Source organism: Daldinia vernicosa (assembly GCF_022497035.1).
Source record: "Daldinia vernicosa strain CBS 139.73 unplaced genomic scaffold F5Y00scaffold_8, whole genome shotgun sequence".
NCBI lineage: Eukaryota > Fungi > Ascomycota > Sordariomycetes > Xylariales > Hypoxylaceae > Daldinia > Daldinia vernicosa.
In genome coordinates this window covers 262,108-276,270 of record NW_025953924.1, presented here as the reverse complement: position 1 = coordinate 276,270, position 14,163 = coordinate 262,108, and the positions used below count along the sequence as shown (strand labels likewise).

Below are 14,163 nucleotides of genomic sequence, written 5' to 3'. Positions count from 1 at the left end.
GAGAGAGAGGCTCTAGAATTATATTAGAGAGACCTCGGGAAGAAAGGGGCTCGAGTTGGCTGGCGCTGGACGCCTCGCCATAAGAGTTAGAGTTCTCTGCTATAGTTAATAGTAATTCGAGAAGACTGTGTTAATGATAATGATGTGCTTGGCTTCGAAGTCTTTACAAGCGAGAAAGCTCATTAGCTTATTTATCTCCTTTTCAGCTACCCCTAACTATTTTTCTATATAAGCCAAACTAGAGAAGAGAATATAATAATTACTAGTAAGACTGCGTTCGATGATGAGCTGTCATGTTGCACAACTGGACTAGCGCTACGAAAATCTCAACTCTAAATTAGGATCAATATGCAATTGCGCAGAATATAATGTGTTCATTTTTATTTACTATTCTTTTATTTGGCTTGTAGCTTTGATATGATTGTCTCATCTCGTATAATGCTCAATGACGCAACTCACGCAGGAGTTTTCACGAGTTTCATAGATAGATATACCGATGACGCCCCGGACAAAGGCTCTCTCTACTGAAGATAACCATTAGCGCGTAACCACTCCTTGGTAGCCTGAGCATCTCTCTCGCGGTAGGCGGCTCGGCCACGGATGGAGTCCTTGACCTGCTCTAAGGTTCGGTCGAAGGCGCTTGTGTCCTTGTCCTTGAAAAAGGCGTCAATTTCGTCAATGTACTTGGCATCAGTGAACTTCGAAAGTGTGTGCTTGACGAAGCGGTCAAGAACGACTGGATTCGCCATCTTAGTTATTAACTTCTCCCAATTCGCCTGGATATACTTCCACTGGATTGGACGGGCAACTGAGTTAGTTGCCAGGGTGCTACCAATGGTATGCATGTCACCTGAAGGTACCGATTCGGACGGAGGGGCAGGTGGGGATAAGTCGCTGTTGAAGGGTAGGATGCTGCTAGAAATGAGGTCCGGGTCACGAACGTGGCCCAGCGCAGCAAGGCAGACCAATTTTCCGTCGAAGGATGCTCCGGTGAACCACTCTTTCTTGAGAGCCTTAACTGCCTTTGCCGGGTCGGTCTTCACGCCGGCGCGGTAGACTACGGTCCTCAAGTTCGGATGGGGTAGAGGGGTTCCCTTATCAGCCCAAGCCTCGAACAATGACTTGGCTTTTTCGACGACTCTGAACCGTTTGTTAGCTGGTGAAACGGAATGTGTGTGAAACATAGCGTAGTCTTAATCATAGAGAAATGAGGTATATGATCTCGTAGCAGGGCAACTTACTGTGGATGGCCGTTTGCTGCGGCACTAAGCAAAAGCCTTTTTCGCAGCAAACTCTTGAGATAGTCTTCGCCTTCCGGAAATTCCCAACCAATCTTCTCTACTGCGTCGCCGATAAGCTTCAGAGTAAACTTCTCGAGGCCAGCTTTGATAGCCTCGTCGTCGCCGAAGATAGTCTTAACTAGCCCAAGGGAATCTAGAACCTGAGCCCAGACAAGTTGGTTCGTCTCGCCCCTGAAGCCTTCGAGGAAAGAAAGAAGAGCAGGCGTGGTACCGTAGCCAGAGAAGGCCAAGTCAGCCGCAGAACCAATAATGGAGATCTTGTCCTCGTTACTCAAGCGATCAAGCTGCTTACTAAGCTTAGCGAGACGAGCTGGAGGATAGTTTGTTCGGTAGAAACCGGTGGCGTTGCTATTAATCTTATAGAAGTTGTCGTCGATATCGCGAATCGTCGTGCTCTTCTCGGTAAGGGCCAAGTTCTGAATGTCCTGCTGCCCTACCTTACCTTGTAATGCGAGCGGTACCCACCATATGGTCTGATCCTCCTCTGGCTTCACATCGCCTGTCGATAGATACCGGTTCTGCTTAATCGAGATCTGCCCAGGCTCCTCAGCAACAGTCAATACGGGATGACCAATCTTCTCTATCCAGTTGCCCATAAGAGCATTGATATCGGCTCCAGAGGCCTCGGCCAGCGCCTCCCAGAGATATTCAGTTTTGGCATTACCGTAAGCATGCTTCTTCAGATACGCCCCTACTCCTTTAAGGAAAGTCTTCTCTCCAAGATGATTGACTAGCATTCGTAAAGTAGAACATCCCTTTAGGTAGCTAATGTGATCAAAGACCTGGTTCACATCCAGAGCATCTCTGACTGGGACGTGAACAGGGTGAGATGCGCGCATTCCATCAAGCTGGAACGCTGATTCCATTCCCTCGTTGACAAATTGAGCCCAGACTTGCCAGTCGGGGTGGAATTCGTTGACGGCGTACCATCCCGCCCAGGTAGCAAATGACTCGTTCAACCAAAGTTCGTCCCACCAGTCCATAGTGACCAAGTTGCCAAACCATTGGTGGGCCAATTCGTGAGCAACGACGTATGCAATACGATTCTTGAATCTAGCGTCTGAGGTCTTCTCGTCGAAAAGGACGGCTGTCGTACGGTAGGTAACCAGACCCCAGTTCTCCATCGCTCCGTGCGTAAACTCGTGAACGGCAAGCAAGTCGGACTTTGGTAGGGGGTAATCGATACCGAAGCTCTCCGAGAATAAGTCGATGGTTTTAGGGGCATGCTCCAAAGCGTATCGACCTTGCTCCTTAAGTCCCCGGGTGGTGTACACGCGCACGGGAATTTGCTTTCCATTGTATCGTCGCTCGGTATGTGCTTCGACGTACTCGAAATCGCCAACGGCCCAGGCAAGAAGGTATGTGCTCATGACCGGGGTCCGTTCGAAAGAAACTACCACAAAGCCATCCTTGGACTTCGAAGTGTTTTTAACGGGCATGTTAGACAAGGCAACCTGGTCCTCGGGGATTTCGATTTGAAAGTCGAAAGTTGCCTTTAGTCGAGGCTCGTCAAAGCAAGGGAAAGCTCGGCGGGCATCGCAGGCCTCGAATTGGGTGCTCAACATGTAATGAAAGGTATCGTCTCTGGGTACTGAAGCTGCGGCGGGAACTGTAGGCTGGTACTTGCTCCGGTAGAAGCCCGCCATATCATTATTCAGGATTCCTTGGAATGTAATATGGAGAGTAGCCTTTTGAGAGGCAGGAACCTCTTCAGCGAAGACGAGGGTTGCACGCTGCTTCTTTTCGTCATAGTTGAACGTGGTAGTCTCAAAGGACTGAGAGGACTTGGTTTGGTCGACTGTGATTTTGGCAGTGTGTAGCTTGAGCTCGATAGAGTTGATGACTATTTCCTTGACAGGTTCCGTGATGGAGACTTGGATGTCCACTGTTCCTTGGAAGGACCAGTCGTCGAACTTCAAGGAGGATATAGAGAGATCATAATGAGAGGGGACAACGGTAGAGGGGAGAATGTCTCGGTCTGCCATGATGGATGAGGGTATGATAGCTGAACAAGAGACTGGGGACGACGAAGAGAAAGACCGGCTGTTGGGTAGATATGCTGGTGGTATATTTATACGCAGAGGGGTAGTCCCACGTTGCAGGTAGAAGGGAGAGTTGGGAGAGTTGTTGTGGGGCCTAGATCTTGGTTGAGAATGATGTTGCGAATCAAGAGCTGTTAGAGCGACAGATTTGGCAGGTGTTGAAGAAGAGAACGGCCGGCAGGGCGTGAGTGGACAGGGCGCAATTGTCAAATGACCCCTGTCCAATGGCTTGAAAAAGCAATCAGCTCGTATGACGGGTATTGACGAGATAGATGAAGATGAGCTGTTATATTGTCGTGTTGGACTCTTGAGGAGAGATGCTGTAGGGGTTGTTGTATGGGTTGCAGAAATAATAGAAGGTCTTAAGCTCGAGCGAAACACGCTGCCCCTCAGTAAATCTGTGGTGTTTGTAGCACCAAAGCTCCGGGGAACCGCAAGCCGGTACGACCGCCCAATGACATCAACCGAAGTAAATGCCATTTTTTTTTTCAAGTAGGTACTTTAACTATAGGTAAAGTTACATGGCACTATATTTTACCTATGATGTACTGGCCCGGTATTAGCGGTTAACCTACGAGTACCCACATCTTATGAAGTATATATGTACCTATATACGTACGTTAGGTACATGAAGTGGGACTAGAGGGGATTGATGGATAAGAAGCAGCATTGAGGCAGACAATCCTTAAGTAGAGTTATTACTAACCTGCGGTTTAAAACGTCTTATACGTTCCAAATGATGTGCCGAGTTAAAAGGATAGAACAGATGACATTATATATCTTACAGTATGAGCACTGTATCTAGTTAATTGTCCCTTTCGATACTCGATGGTGAAGTAGGTTTAGTTATGGGTAAATAGAGAGACTTGGCGACCAGGTGGAATAAAAAAATATAAAAACTGACAGCTTCATGACCTAGATAAAGGCCAGATTAAAAACTATACACGCCGGTGTTAAAGAATGGACACCCAATTAATTGATAGCAGTAGTTCTTTTGTGTCATAGTTACATGAATCTCGATGCTAGTGATAGAAACTCAAAAATAAGGTACAGAAGGCTAGAAGTGGTGTAAAAAGATGTGGTTTGATAAGATTTCAATGGTTTGTTAGATGAATATAGCATATAAATGTATAGCTTGTATACGATATGTACATATTAGCAATATAAAACAGCGCTAAGTCACAAACCGAACCTACTTTGATATTTGTACCCAAGTATATAAAAACATCAATAATTTCACGTCGCCAATTTCACATTCTATAGAAACTTATTCATGGAAACCAATTTGAAAGAGCGAAGAATTGTTCATTAGCCTTGGAAGAGCTCGTGTGCCTTATTATCTGCTTAATAATGGAGCCTCAAGACATTGGTAGCAGAGGTGGCACTGCTAGGAACCCTGCCAGCATCCGTCAACAGCAAGAAGAGTTTCGACGGCGTTTGATGCGACCAGACCGCGTTTCCCGGGCATCACCAGGTTACCCCGGAGACCCGAGCCGCGCCGGCGCTGCTGAGACAACCGGCCTATATTCTGCCTTAAATGGCAGTGCAAGGCGTGACTTGCGGTGGGCAATGGGCTTACAGACACCTCAAGGTCAGCTTGAATTTCATATTTGAATTTTTCCCTTTTTCATTTATCGTATCTCCTTTCATAATCTTCTATTACCTATCCACTCCGAATCCTAGGTCTATTCTATACGCCATGAATATCCCAGGCTCCGGAAGAGAGCGTTCAGCTTCGTCCCCAGGTGGATATGGCTTGCCACAGCCGGCAGTGACCCAAAATGAACTATGGCGCGTACTACTTCGGATTCGGAGTGAGACCGTTATCGAAGAAGACCAAAGAAGCAACGCATCTTCTCATTTCTTGTCTATTTCATCATCTCACCATTCTGTAGCTCCTACCGAAGAAGATACCGAGCATTTTGAAGAAGATGAAGGCGAAGATGACAACGGTCATGATATTGAGGGCATAGAGGGGGACGAGATAGGGCAAGAAGAATTGGACGAAGAAGATGAAGGCCATGAAGAAGACGACGCATTTGACGCATCCCTGGTCGGTTTGAAGGAAATCAGCAACCTAGCTAGTTTTACGGTCAGCAGCTACAAACCCGGCTGTGGCGTCAAGGAACTTCGAGATGACGATGTCAACCAATTCTGGCAGTAAGCATTAACCTACTTCTGCGCGCTGATCCCATTAACATAGTATTATCTAGGTCCGATGGGCCGCAGCCTCATCGATTAAATATTCATTTCATCAAGCGTGTAGAGATACGCAAGTTTAGACTCTACCTAGATTACGAGCTCGATGAGAGTTATACGCCTACTAAACTCCAAATCACCGCCGGCTTCAGCCCCAACATGACCATTCCGTACACCATAATGGAATTTACCCAGCCTAAAGGTTGGGTCGACGTACCTATCCATGGAGCTGGTGGCGGACATGATGGCAACTCACTGTGCTGCTGGTTTATCCGAGTGACCGTGCTCGAAAATCACCAGAACGGAAAGGATACGCACATACGCGGAGTGGAAGTCTACGCCTTAGACGACAGCGCAGATACTGCAGAGAACAACCCCGTGGAGGACATGGTCGAAGCAATCGATGACTACCGCGATAGAATAGCGGCGATGAACATTCACGACCACGACGAAGAGGCGATATCAAAGCTCGCCGCAGACAAGCGAGATCGAAAAGCGAAGTCCAAGAAGTATACCCCTGGAGACGGCGGATTAAGCATCCCCGACTTCATGAGAGAGCCGGAAATTCGTTAAAGGTATTTGGCGGGCGAGCTGTGTTTAGCAAGATGGCGTATTAAAGCACTAGGTTAAGGCGTTCTGGAATACTGGTTGATAACTTACGATACCCTATGGCTACTATGGCTACTATGGCTACTTGTTTCATTCGGCGGAACACATCCACCCAACACTACAAGAGGTAATTAAATCATGTCGAGATGACCTACATGTACAAGTTATTTATGTTTAGTTATCATATTTAATACCTAATTCATGAACCCCCAGACCCCTTACCCCTTACCCAGGTATGTATCCACTTGAGACGGGATTACCCGCATGCCAAGATTAAAGAACCTCCCCTCATGTCCACTTCTTTTCATCCCACCTCTTATCATCATCCTCTTATCATCATCCCTTTCACTAATATCGCCAGCATCGATACCAGGTTAGTATACAACGTGTCGTTACCTAAAATTCAATTATGTTTTATATCATTCTCATATAGCCTTGGTCTCATATACAACTCCTAGACAAATGTAATAGAAATGTCATCAACAGACAACTCTCCAATGGCTCGACTACCATCAAATCTCGTTTCCGTCTTCACCCAAGCTCTCAAGAGCTACCAGATATCCAATGCGAATTTCCGCGTATTATGCTCTTTAACCCATTCTTCCCTATCCTCCACGCCAACTGAAGCACCAGTTCCTCATCCACCTCAAACCCCTCCAAAACCCCTTCTTGTTCTCGACTCATCCTTCAACCCGCCTACCCTCGCTCATCAACGTATGGCGCTGTCCGCTCTTTCAGAGCACGGGCAGCCCAGTAATGACAGCACTTATAAATCGCGAGTCCTCCTTCTCCTCGCCACCAACAACGCAGACAAGGCGCCAAAGCCAGCCGCTTTCCCGCAGCGCCTAGCTATGATGTACATCTTCGCGCAAGACCTACTGCGCTCAACGGCAACAGAAACAAGCCATAAGAACCAGTGCGAAGGCGTAGACATAGCAGTGACAACCGAGCCGTACTTCCACGCCAAAGCAGCCGCCATCTCCGCATCAGACTTCTACCACGGCCATAATAGTAGCGCGGGAGAACGCAGCACAACGGAGCTAATCTTCCTAACGGGCTTCGACACGCTCGTCCGCATCTTCAACCCCAAGTACTACCCCGACGGGTCCATGGCTACGTGTCTCGACCCGTTCTTCGCGCACTCGAAGCTGCGGGTGACGATGCGCCCGGACGCGGAGTGGGGCGATGCCGCGGCGCAGAGGGCGTATGTGCGGGAGTTGCGGGCGGGTGGGCTGGAGCGCGTGGGCGGGAGGACGTGGTGGGCGGAGCGGATTGAGATGGTGGAGGAGAGGGCGGATGGGGAGGAGGAGGTTGTTAGTAGTACGAAGGTGCGCGAGGCGGTGCAGAGGAGGGATTGGGAGGCGTTGAAGAAGTTGGTTAGTGAGGATATCGCACGGTGGATTCGGGAGGAGGGGTTGTACGCGGAGGGGGGTGTGTGATGGGGATAAGGGAGGTGGAAGCTTGCTCGTTATTATTATGCTATATTATGCTAGAGGAGTTCGGACTAAGGCGTCGTTGACTGTATAGCTGAGGTCGGAACAACGACTCACGGCGTTCATCCCATCCCATCCCATCCCACGCACTGGCAGAATATAGGGGTGTATACCCAAGCATCGACATATTAAGATGTCATGCGAGGCCTGGATGGGGGTTCAGAAGCATTACGAAGGTAATAGGGGAAGGAAAGGGGGTAGGGAACTGCACGTGTCTATTATGCCCTAGAGGACGCACCCAAGATCCAGAGTATAAACTACTAATTATTTTCGATGTCCATTGTATCGAATGCTGATGGCCGAAGAACTAGGCAAAGGATGAGTAGGTACAGCGAGAATTACGTGCTGTGAAGACGTAGCAGTACAATAAATACGGATATTCCCTAATCTACCGATCCGCCTCAGATGGGATTGTTGAAAATTACCTACCCCTTAGCCTTCGTGGGGTGTATTAGTAGACTAGGAGCAGCGCCTTTAATTCACTCGAAGCATCTTTGCCAAATAGAGGAAGAATTGAGTCAGCTGCTGTATGTACTTGGTTTAAGCCCGAGGCCTTCCGGAAGTTTCCTACTTGTCCATCGTTGGTAGTAGTCATAGTCATGAGTAGGTATTACCCCAGAACCTCGTCAAGGGATAGTGTGCTGCTAAGCAACCCATCGAACTAGCTCCTTACATAGATAGTGTAAGTGGTGAATGAAATTGACTCCTTACTCCGATGATTGCTTGGGGGGCCAATGGCCGACCAATTTTAGCATCGAATGAGAACATGTTATCTATCGCATTCCAGTCCAAGGAAACAAACAGGTCCCAAGTGGCTTATGAAAAATAGTGACAGTTGTTGTTCCAATCACATACCGTCAGCAGATACAGTAGTTGTTTACAAAAGTCTATATATAAAGAAGACTAGTTACTCTGGCGAGATTCCATCCCCCGTTGACGTGATCCTCCAAGGCCTTCTTTCACCAACAAGTTCCACTCGCGATGCATTCCTCCACTATCATCTACTTCCTCGGCGCCATGGCCATCATGCCCCTGGCTCTCCTTACCAACGCCGGACCGTCCAAGCCTCCTCCCGCACTTGCAACACGTCAGTACCAGAGCCACTGCTGCCTTGTCGGCTGCCTCTCGTGCGAAATCAACGATTGCATAAACCAACCCTGCTACGGCGTCGTAAGTCTACTACTCCTCCCCTCCCCTCCCCCCCGACGTCTTCAAAATGTCTGGGTGAGGTCCATATCTCTATCGTTGCTAACATGCTCTATTTACAGTACAGCAGTTGTACGTAGAATCATTCGTGTCACTTATTTTCTAGCCCCTCTCGATAAATACCTGTTGTTCTGAATTCAGATGGCTGAGAAGTCGTCGCTATTTAAAACTTTGCTTGTGTACTTTCTTTCCATCTTATCCTAACAGTCGTTGCTGACTTACTTCCGTTGTCATAGGCTGTGCCGAGGGCCGTAGTGAAATAGGGGAGGACGGACAGCTTCACGTCTTCAACGTCAACGGCGAAGAGATGAAGTTTGTCGATCAGCTTGCATAGCGGAGGGATGTTTCTAGGTAGTGATACCAAACGTGAGAGAAAATAGGAACTCAGAATAGTCAAGAGAGAAGCCTTAGTATGTTTTATGCGTATGATAATATATCCGAAGGTCTCTAGTTTCCCATAAGCTACCTTGCTTCCTTGTAGAACTTTACGGATAAAGGCTAGATGAATTTTAACGGTGTTCTCTTCAATTTGCTAACAGGAAACCATTTGTGTAGAACGATTTTATTGGTGTAGCCTCTGGGACGATAGCGTATATATAGCCGTAAACTTCTCTTTCGTAACAGTAGTAGAGTAGATATAGGTCCAGGCACTCCTCCCCTTTATTTTATAAGAAGTTTCTCTTTGTTTAGTCGTCATCAAGGCAAAGCAGCGGAAGCTGTGCCAGGGCTACCTCGGTTTGCCATTTATCCAGAAGTTCTCTTTTCTTTTCCTCGCTTAGCCCATTGATCCTACTAAAGTCTGGGCCATCCTCGGGCCAATATCCTGTCCCTCCTGCGAGGTAAATATCGGTTATCTGCCCATAGAATGGCGACTCATAGTGTTCATTCCAGGTTTCCCTCAAGTAACACCTGTGGAACTCACCCTCAGTAACCTTGCGTTCCAAGTAGAAATATACACACAGAAATTATTCATTAACCCATGGAGGGAAGGACGCGGTTAAATTACTCCAGGAATTACGGAAGACCCAGCTGTCCCCTAGGCGAAGAACGGGGTCATCGACTCGGTATGCACAGGTACATAAGATTTGATACCGCAGAAATGCTCTATTCAAGGGGATGTTTGAAGAGAGGACATGTCTCGTGTATAGATGTTGTGGATGCCATGGCTACATGGGCAGCGCCTTGGCAAATACCTAATATATTCGTTACTTTGACAGTTGAGACTTTGATAGGTAGTAAAGAACATGTTGTGAATCTAAAGACAAAAAGACGACCCCGCCAATTAAATTAGGTGGCGTTTATTATAGTTATTTTGTGATTGGAAAGAACTTCTCAAAAAAAAAAAAAGGTGATCAATCATATTATTTTATCCCGCTACCTATATTTTTGTAATCCGGTTTTATCTATCATCTATCCCCCCAGCCTTTTATTTCGTATCCATAGAAACGCCATTATCTGCCGGCGGCACCGTCTGTTTTAGAGGCGGAAGATGTCTCCTAGCCTCGTGTCGTCCCATCTGCTGCATCAGCGCATCCATAACTACCAGAGCCGCCATGGCCTCGACGATGGGCACCGCCCTCGGAACCACGCAAGGGTCGTGTCTTCCCTTAGCTTCCAGCACACCTTCGGACTCGCCGTCGTAAGTAGCTGTCGTCTGCGCCTGGCTGATGGTGGCGGGCGGCTTGAAGGCGACTCGGAAGTAGATAGGCGCTCCGTTTGAGATGCCGCCCTGGACACCTCCCGAGTTGTTCGTCTTGGTTGTAAGCTTAGGCTTAGGCGTTCCAGCCCGTCCGGCACCCGTGTCCGGGCTGGCAGGGGTTTCCGGTGCCCTGATAAAGGGGTCATTGTGGATAGATCCCGGTACCTCGCAACCGCCGAAACCGGAGCCGATCTCAAAGCCCTTAGTTGCTGGTATACTGAGCATGGCATGTCCAAGCTTGGCCTCCAGTTTGTCAAAGCACGGCTCTCCCAGACCGCTTGGTACATTCTTGATCACACAAGTCACCGTTCCGCCGATACTGTCGTTGCGCTCTTTGAATGCGGCTATATAGTCGGCCATCTTTTGCGAAGCCTGCTCATCCGGGCATCTTACGGGCAGGAACTTGTCAACTGTTTCGCGGTCGATATTCTGGACTAGCTCCATGAATGCGGGATTTTGACTGGGAGTGGGATATTCGGGTGTGGGGGGGAACATGTGAACGGCGCCAACAGACGTGACGAAAGCGGTGATCTCAACGCCGTAAGCGAGCTTAAGATACTTCTCAGCAATGGCTCCAGCTGCCACTCTACCAATCGTCTCGCGAGCTGAGCTTCTTCCACCACCGCTGCTCGCTTTGACGCCGTACTTCTCAAGATAAGTCCAATCGGCATGACTGGGTCGGGGGTAAAGGTCCATTGTCTTGTTTCCATAATCCTTCGGTCTTTGATCTTCATTGAGGACTACTAGGCCAATCGGAGTTCCAAGTGTAATGCCAAACTCGGTACCGGATTGTATGGCGACTCGATCTTTCTCATTGCGGGGAGTTGTAATACTACTCTGACCCGGGCGACGACGGTTCATCTGGGGCTGAATATCGTCCTCGGTGAGTTCCATGCCTGGAGGGCAACCATCAACGATACATCCTACCGAACGACAATGGGATTCGCCGTAGCTGTAAAAGAATATGTTATGTTAGGGATATGTATCGAGGTCAATTGGGTGGTAAAACTGACGTAGTTACCCGAAAGAAATCTCCAAAGGTCGACATCTTGTGATAGTTACTCGAAAAGTAGGTAATGACTCTGTAAGTTATCTAAATTTTAATTTTAAATTAATCAATTGGCCAACTAGGGTATAATATAGGTACTCCTATAAGTTGTCTAGTAAGTTCTCGCTTTTTGGATCCTCTGGGACTGCGTCGTGGTCCCTTTAAAGCGATAGGAGGCTTTGTTCGTGTGAGTCAAAGAGCAAACGGATTGAGGACAAGATTTAATTTTCGAGGTCTTACGACGGTGGGGATGGTGGGGGTTCTGCATCTCCGATTCGAGCCCCGCGATCGTTATCGATAAAGACCCTGGTTTTGATGTCCCTGCCTGCAGCTGCAGGGTCCCGAGATAACAGGGGGTTATAACTGTACATACAGTCAGACCTATTTATAGTAAATCTATAACATAACAAATTTTTATTTTAGCGAATTTTTTTAAAAATTTTTAAAATTTATATATAAAATAATAAATTTTTTTATATAACGAATTTATTAAATTTTTTAATTTATTATTACGTAATTTATTATATAAAATATAAAAAGTTTATAAAATTATAAAAAACAATATATTATACGGTTTTAACCGATTAAATTAACTTTATTTAAAAAAAGTAAAGTTTAAAATTTATATAATTTTTATAAATTTTAATATTTTAATTAAATTTCGGTTATAATATATTTAATTTTTAACTTTTAATTATTAAAATATAAAAAATAATAATAAAATCGACGAAAGTTTTAAATTTATTAAAATTAAAACGTTAATTAAAATTTTATTTTTATATTAATTATTATTAAAATAATATAAATAATAATTTTAAATAATAAATAAATAATAATTAACATATATTTTATATAATAAAATAAATAAAATTTATTAATAAAATTAATATATATATATTTAATTTTTATTTAAAATAAAATTATTTACTTTATAATAAATCCCCGTTATAATAAATTTAAAACACTGAAAAATTTAATTCATTATAAACAGGTTTAACTGTACATATGTAACTTCGTCATATGCATAACTACCAATACAGCGATATCAAATCTCATCTTATATAATTCACTAGTTAACTAATCTCACTCACATCTAAACTACCTAATTCAACTAAAAATCTCACCACTCACAATACTAAACAAGACGAAATGAGACAAAATAAAATGGAATAGTATGAGATGAGATGAAATGAGGTGACAAGTAGCTTCAGTAGCTTTCACCAATCCCGACCTTTCCATATGTCTCTCCCACGCCGTCTTCTCAACCCTTCCAGCAGGCCGCGTATAAGACCCTATTATATCTCCTTATCTTCGCGCCGCCTCTTCAACGCGGAAGCCGTCTCACACCCTGCCAATCGAGTCCAAGTATACATATCGCGGGCGACAGATCCCTATCTCAACCTCTCTATCGAGCACTTCTTACTGCAGAAGTCACCTCCGGAGTCCGTCGTCTTATTCCTATACGCAAACCGTCCCTGTATCGTCGTCGGCCGCAACCAGAACCCGTGGGTCGAGGTTAACTTGGGACTTCTCGGTCCGGGGAGAAGCAATGTCGTTGACGAGAACGGCAATAATGAAGGTTCGGTGCTCCTCGTGCGCCGGCGCTCCGGCGGCGGCACCGTCTTTCACGACTCGGGCAACGTGAACTACAGCGTGATCTGCCCGCCCGCCTCCTTCGATCGGAACAAGCATGCCGACATGGTTGTGCAAGCGCTGCGCTCTCTCGGCGTGTCCGGATCTCGCGTCAACGAGCGGCATGATATAGTGCTAGACATCCCCGGACCGAAACAGACGCAAACGTTCAAGATCTCGGGCTCGGCTTACAAGCTGACGCGCCTGCGCTCTCTTCACCACGGCACGTGCCTCCTACAGTCGCCAAATCTACCGCTCGTAGGGCCGCTCCTACGTTCCCCTGCGGCCCCCTTAATTAAAGCACGAGGCGTTGAAAGTGTACGCAGCCCAATCCGCAACGTAGGGATACAAGATACGGCCGCGTTTGAGGAGGCCGTTGTCGCTGAGTTCGGCGCTATGTACGGGGATGTTGACCCCGAGATGATTTCGGTATCAGACGCCGAGGAGGCTTTGGATAACGTTCCGGCTATCGCAAAAGGATACGCTGAGCTTAAGGTGCGTCTTTTCCTTTCTGTCCGTTTTCCGCGCCGTTTACGCTTTTAAACTCTGAATATGAAAGTCAATATTTGAGAAGGGCTAACAAGCCCCTTATTCTCAAAATAGTCTCTAGATTGGATATACGCGCAAACACCACAATTCACCTTCTCCACACACCCGACCGACGATGACCCTCGTCCCAGGCCGCCGTTACCAGACGACCTGCCCCCAGATTTCCGCGCAGCCATGACAGTACGCCACGGACAGATCATCGAGGTCTCCGGACAAGACCTACCAGCGTCCCTAGAATCCGCGTACCTCCACCGAATCACCGATTGGCGGTCTAAAGTCGACAGCGAGCCGGTTGGAAGATGGCTTAATAACTTATTCGGGATTATAGACAAAAGCTGAATTTACGATTCCCTATAGCTACATAGGTAGCTAGTCCTGTATATAT

The 14,163-nt window shown here is 46.7% G+C and overlaps 6 protein-coding genes across 6 annotated transcripts; 4 read left to right on the top strand and 2 right to left on the bottom strand.

The window, feature by feature from the left end:
• Positions 1–521: 521 nt before the first annotated feature.
• F5Y00DRAFT_258927 (peptidase family M1-domain-containing protein) lies at positions 522–3,286 on the bottom strand (the record flags this gene model as incomplete). The annotated part of the gene is made up of 2 exons (XM_048010791.1): positions 522–1,140; positions 1,242–3,286. The coding sequence occupies 2 exons, from the start codon at positions 3,284–3,286 to the stop codon at positions 522–524; spliced, it is 2,664 nt and encodes an 887-aa protein (XP_047867900.1).
• A 1,407-nt stretch (positions 3,287–4,693) lies between these two features.
• Positions 4,694–6,365, top strand: F5Y00DRAFT_274230 (APC10-domain-containing protein; the record flags this gene model as incomplete). Its single annotated transcript, XM_048013317.1, has 3 exons — positions 4,694–4,934; positions 5,056–5,503; positions 5,557–6,365. The coding sequence occupies 3 exons, from the start codon at positions 4,694–4,696 to the stop codon at positions 6,113–6,115; spliced, it is 1,248 nt and encodes a 415-aa protein (XP_047867899.1). The 3' UTR covers positions 6,116–6,365.
• An 83-nt stretch (positions 6,366–6,448) lies between these two features.
• Positions 6,449–8,004, top strand: F5Y00DRAFT_274228 (Nucleotidylyl transferase). The gene has a single exon (XM_048013316.1). It carries the CDS (start codon positions 6,625–6,627, stop codon positions 7,588–7,590), a length of 966 nt encoding a protein of 321 aa, XP_047867898.1. The 5' UTR covers positions 6,449–6,624; the 3' UTR covers positions 7,591–8,004.
• A 586-nt stretch (positions 8,005–8,590) lies between these two features.
• Positions 8,591–9,293, top strand: F5Y00DRAFT_228302 (uncharacterized protein). Its single transcript, XM_048006607.1, has 3 exons — positions 8,591–8,814; positions 8,913–8,922; positions 9,087–9,293. Exons 1-3 carry the CDS (start codon positions 8,626–8,628, stop codon positions 9,182–9,184), a joined length of 297 nt encoding a protein of 98 aa, XP_047867897.1. The 5' UTR covers positions 8,591–8,625; the 3' UTR covers positions 9,185–9,293.
• Positions 9,294–10,094: 801 nt separating this feature from the next.
• F5Y00DRAFT_228301 (chorismate synthase) lies at positions 10,095–11,802 on the bottom strand. Its single transcript, XM_048006606.1, has 2 exons — positions 11,563–11,802; positions 10,095–11,501 (listed from the first exon to the last, which is right to left on the bottom strand). Exons 1-2 carry the CDS (start codon positions 11,595–11,597, stop codon positions 10,277–10,279), a joined length of 1,260 nt encoding a protein of 419 aa, XP_047867896.1. The 5' UTR covers positions 11,598–11,802; the 3' UTR covers positions 10,095–10,276.
• Positions 11,803–12,836: 1,034 nt separating this feature from the next.
• F5Y00DRAFT_251423 (uncharacterized protein) lies at positions 12,837–14,117 on the top strand (the record flags this gene model as incomplete). The annotated part of the gene is made up of 2 exons (XM_048009825.1): positions 12,837–13,724; positions 13,833–14,117. 2 exons carry the CDS (start codon positions 12,837–12,839, stop codon positions 14,115–14,117), a joined length of 1,173 nt encoding a protein of 390 aa, XP_047867895.1.
• Positions 14,118–14,163: the final 46 nt, after the last annotated feature.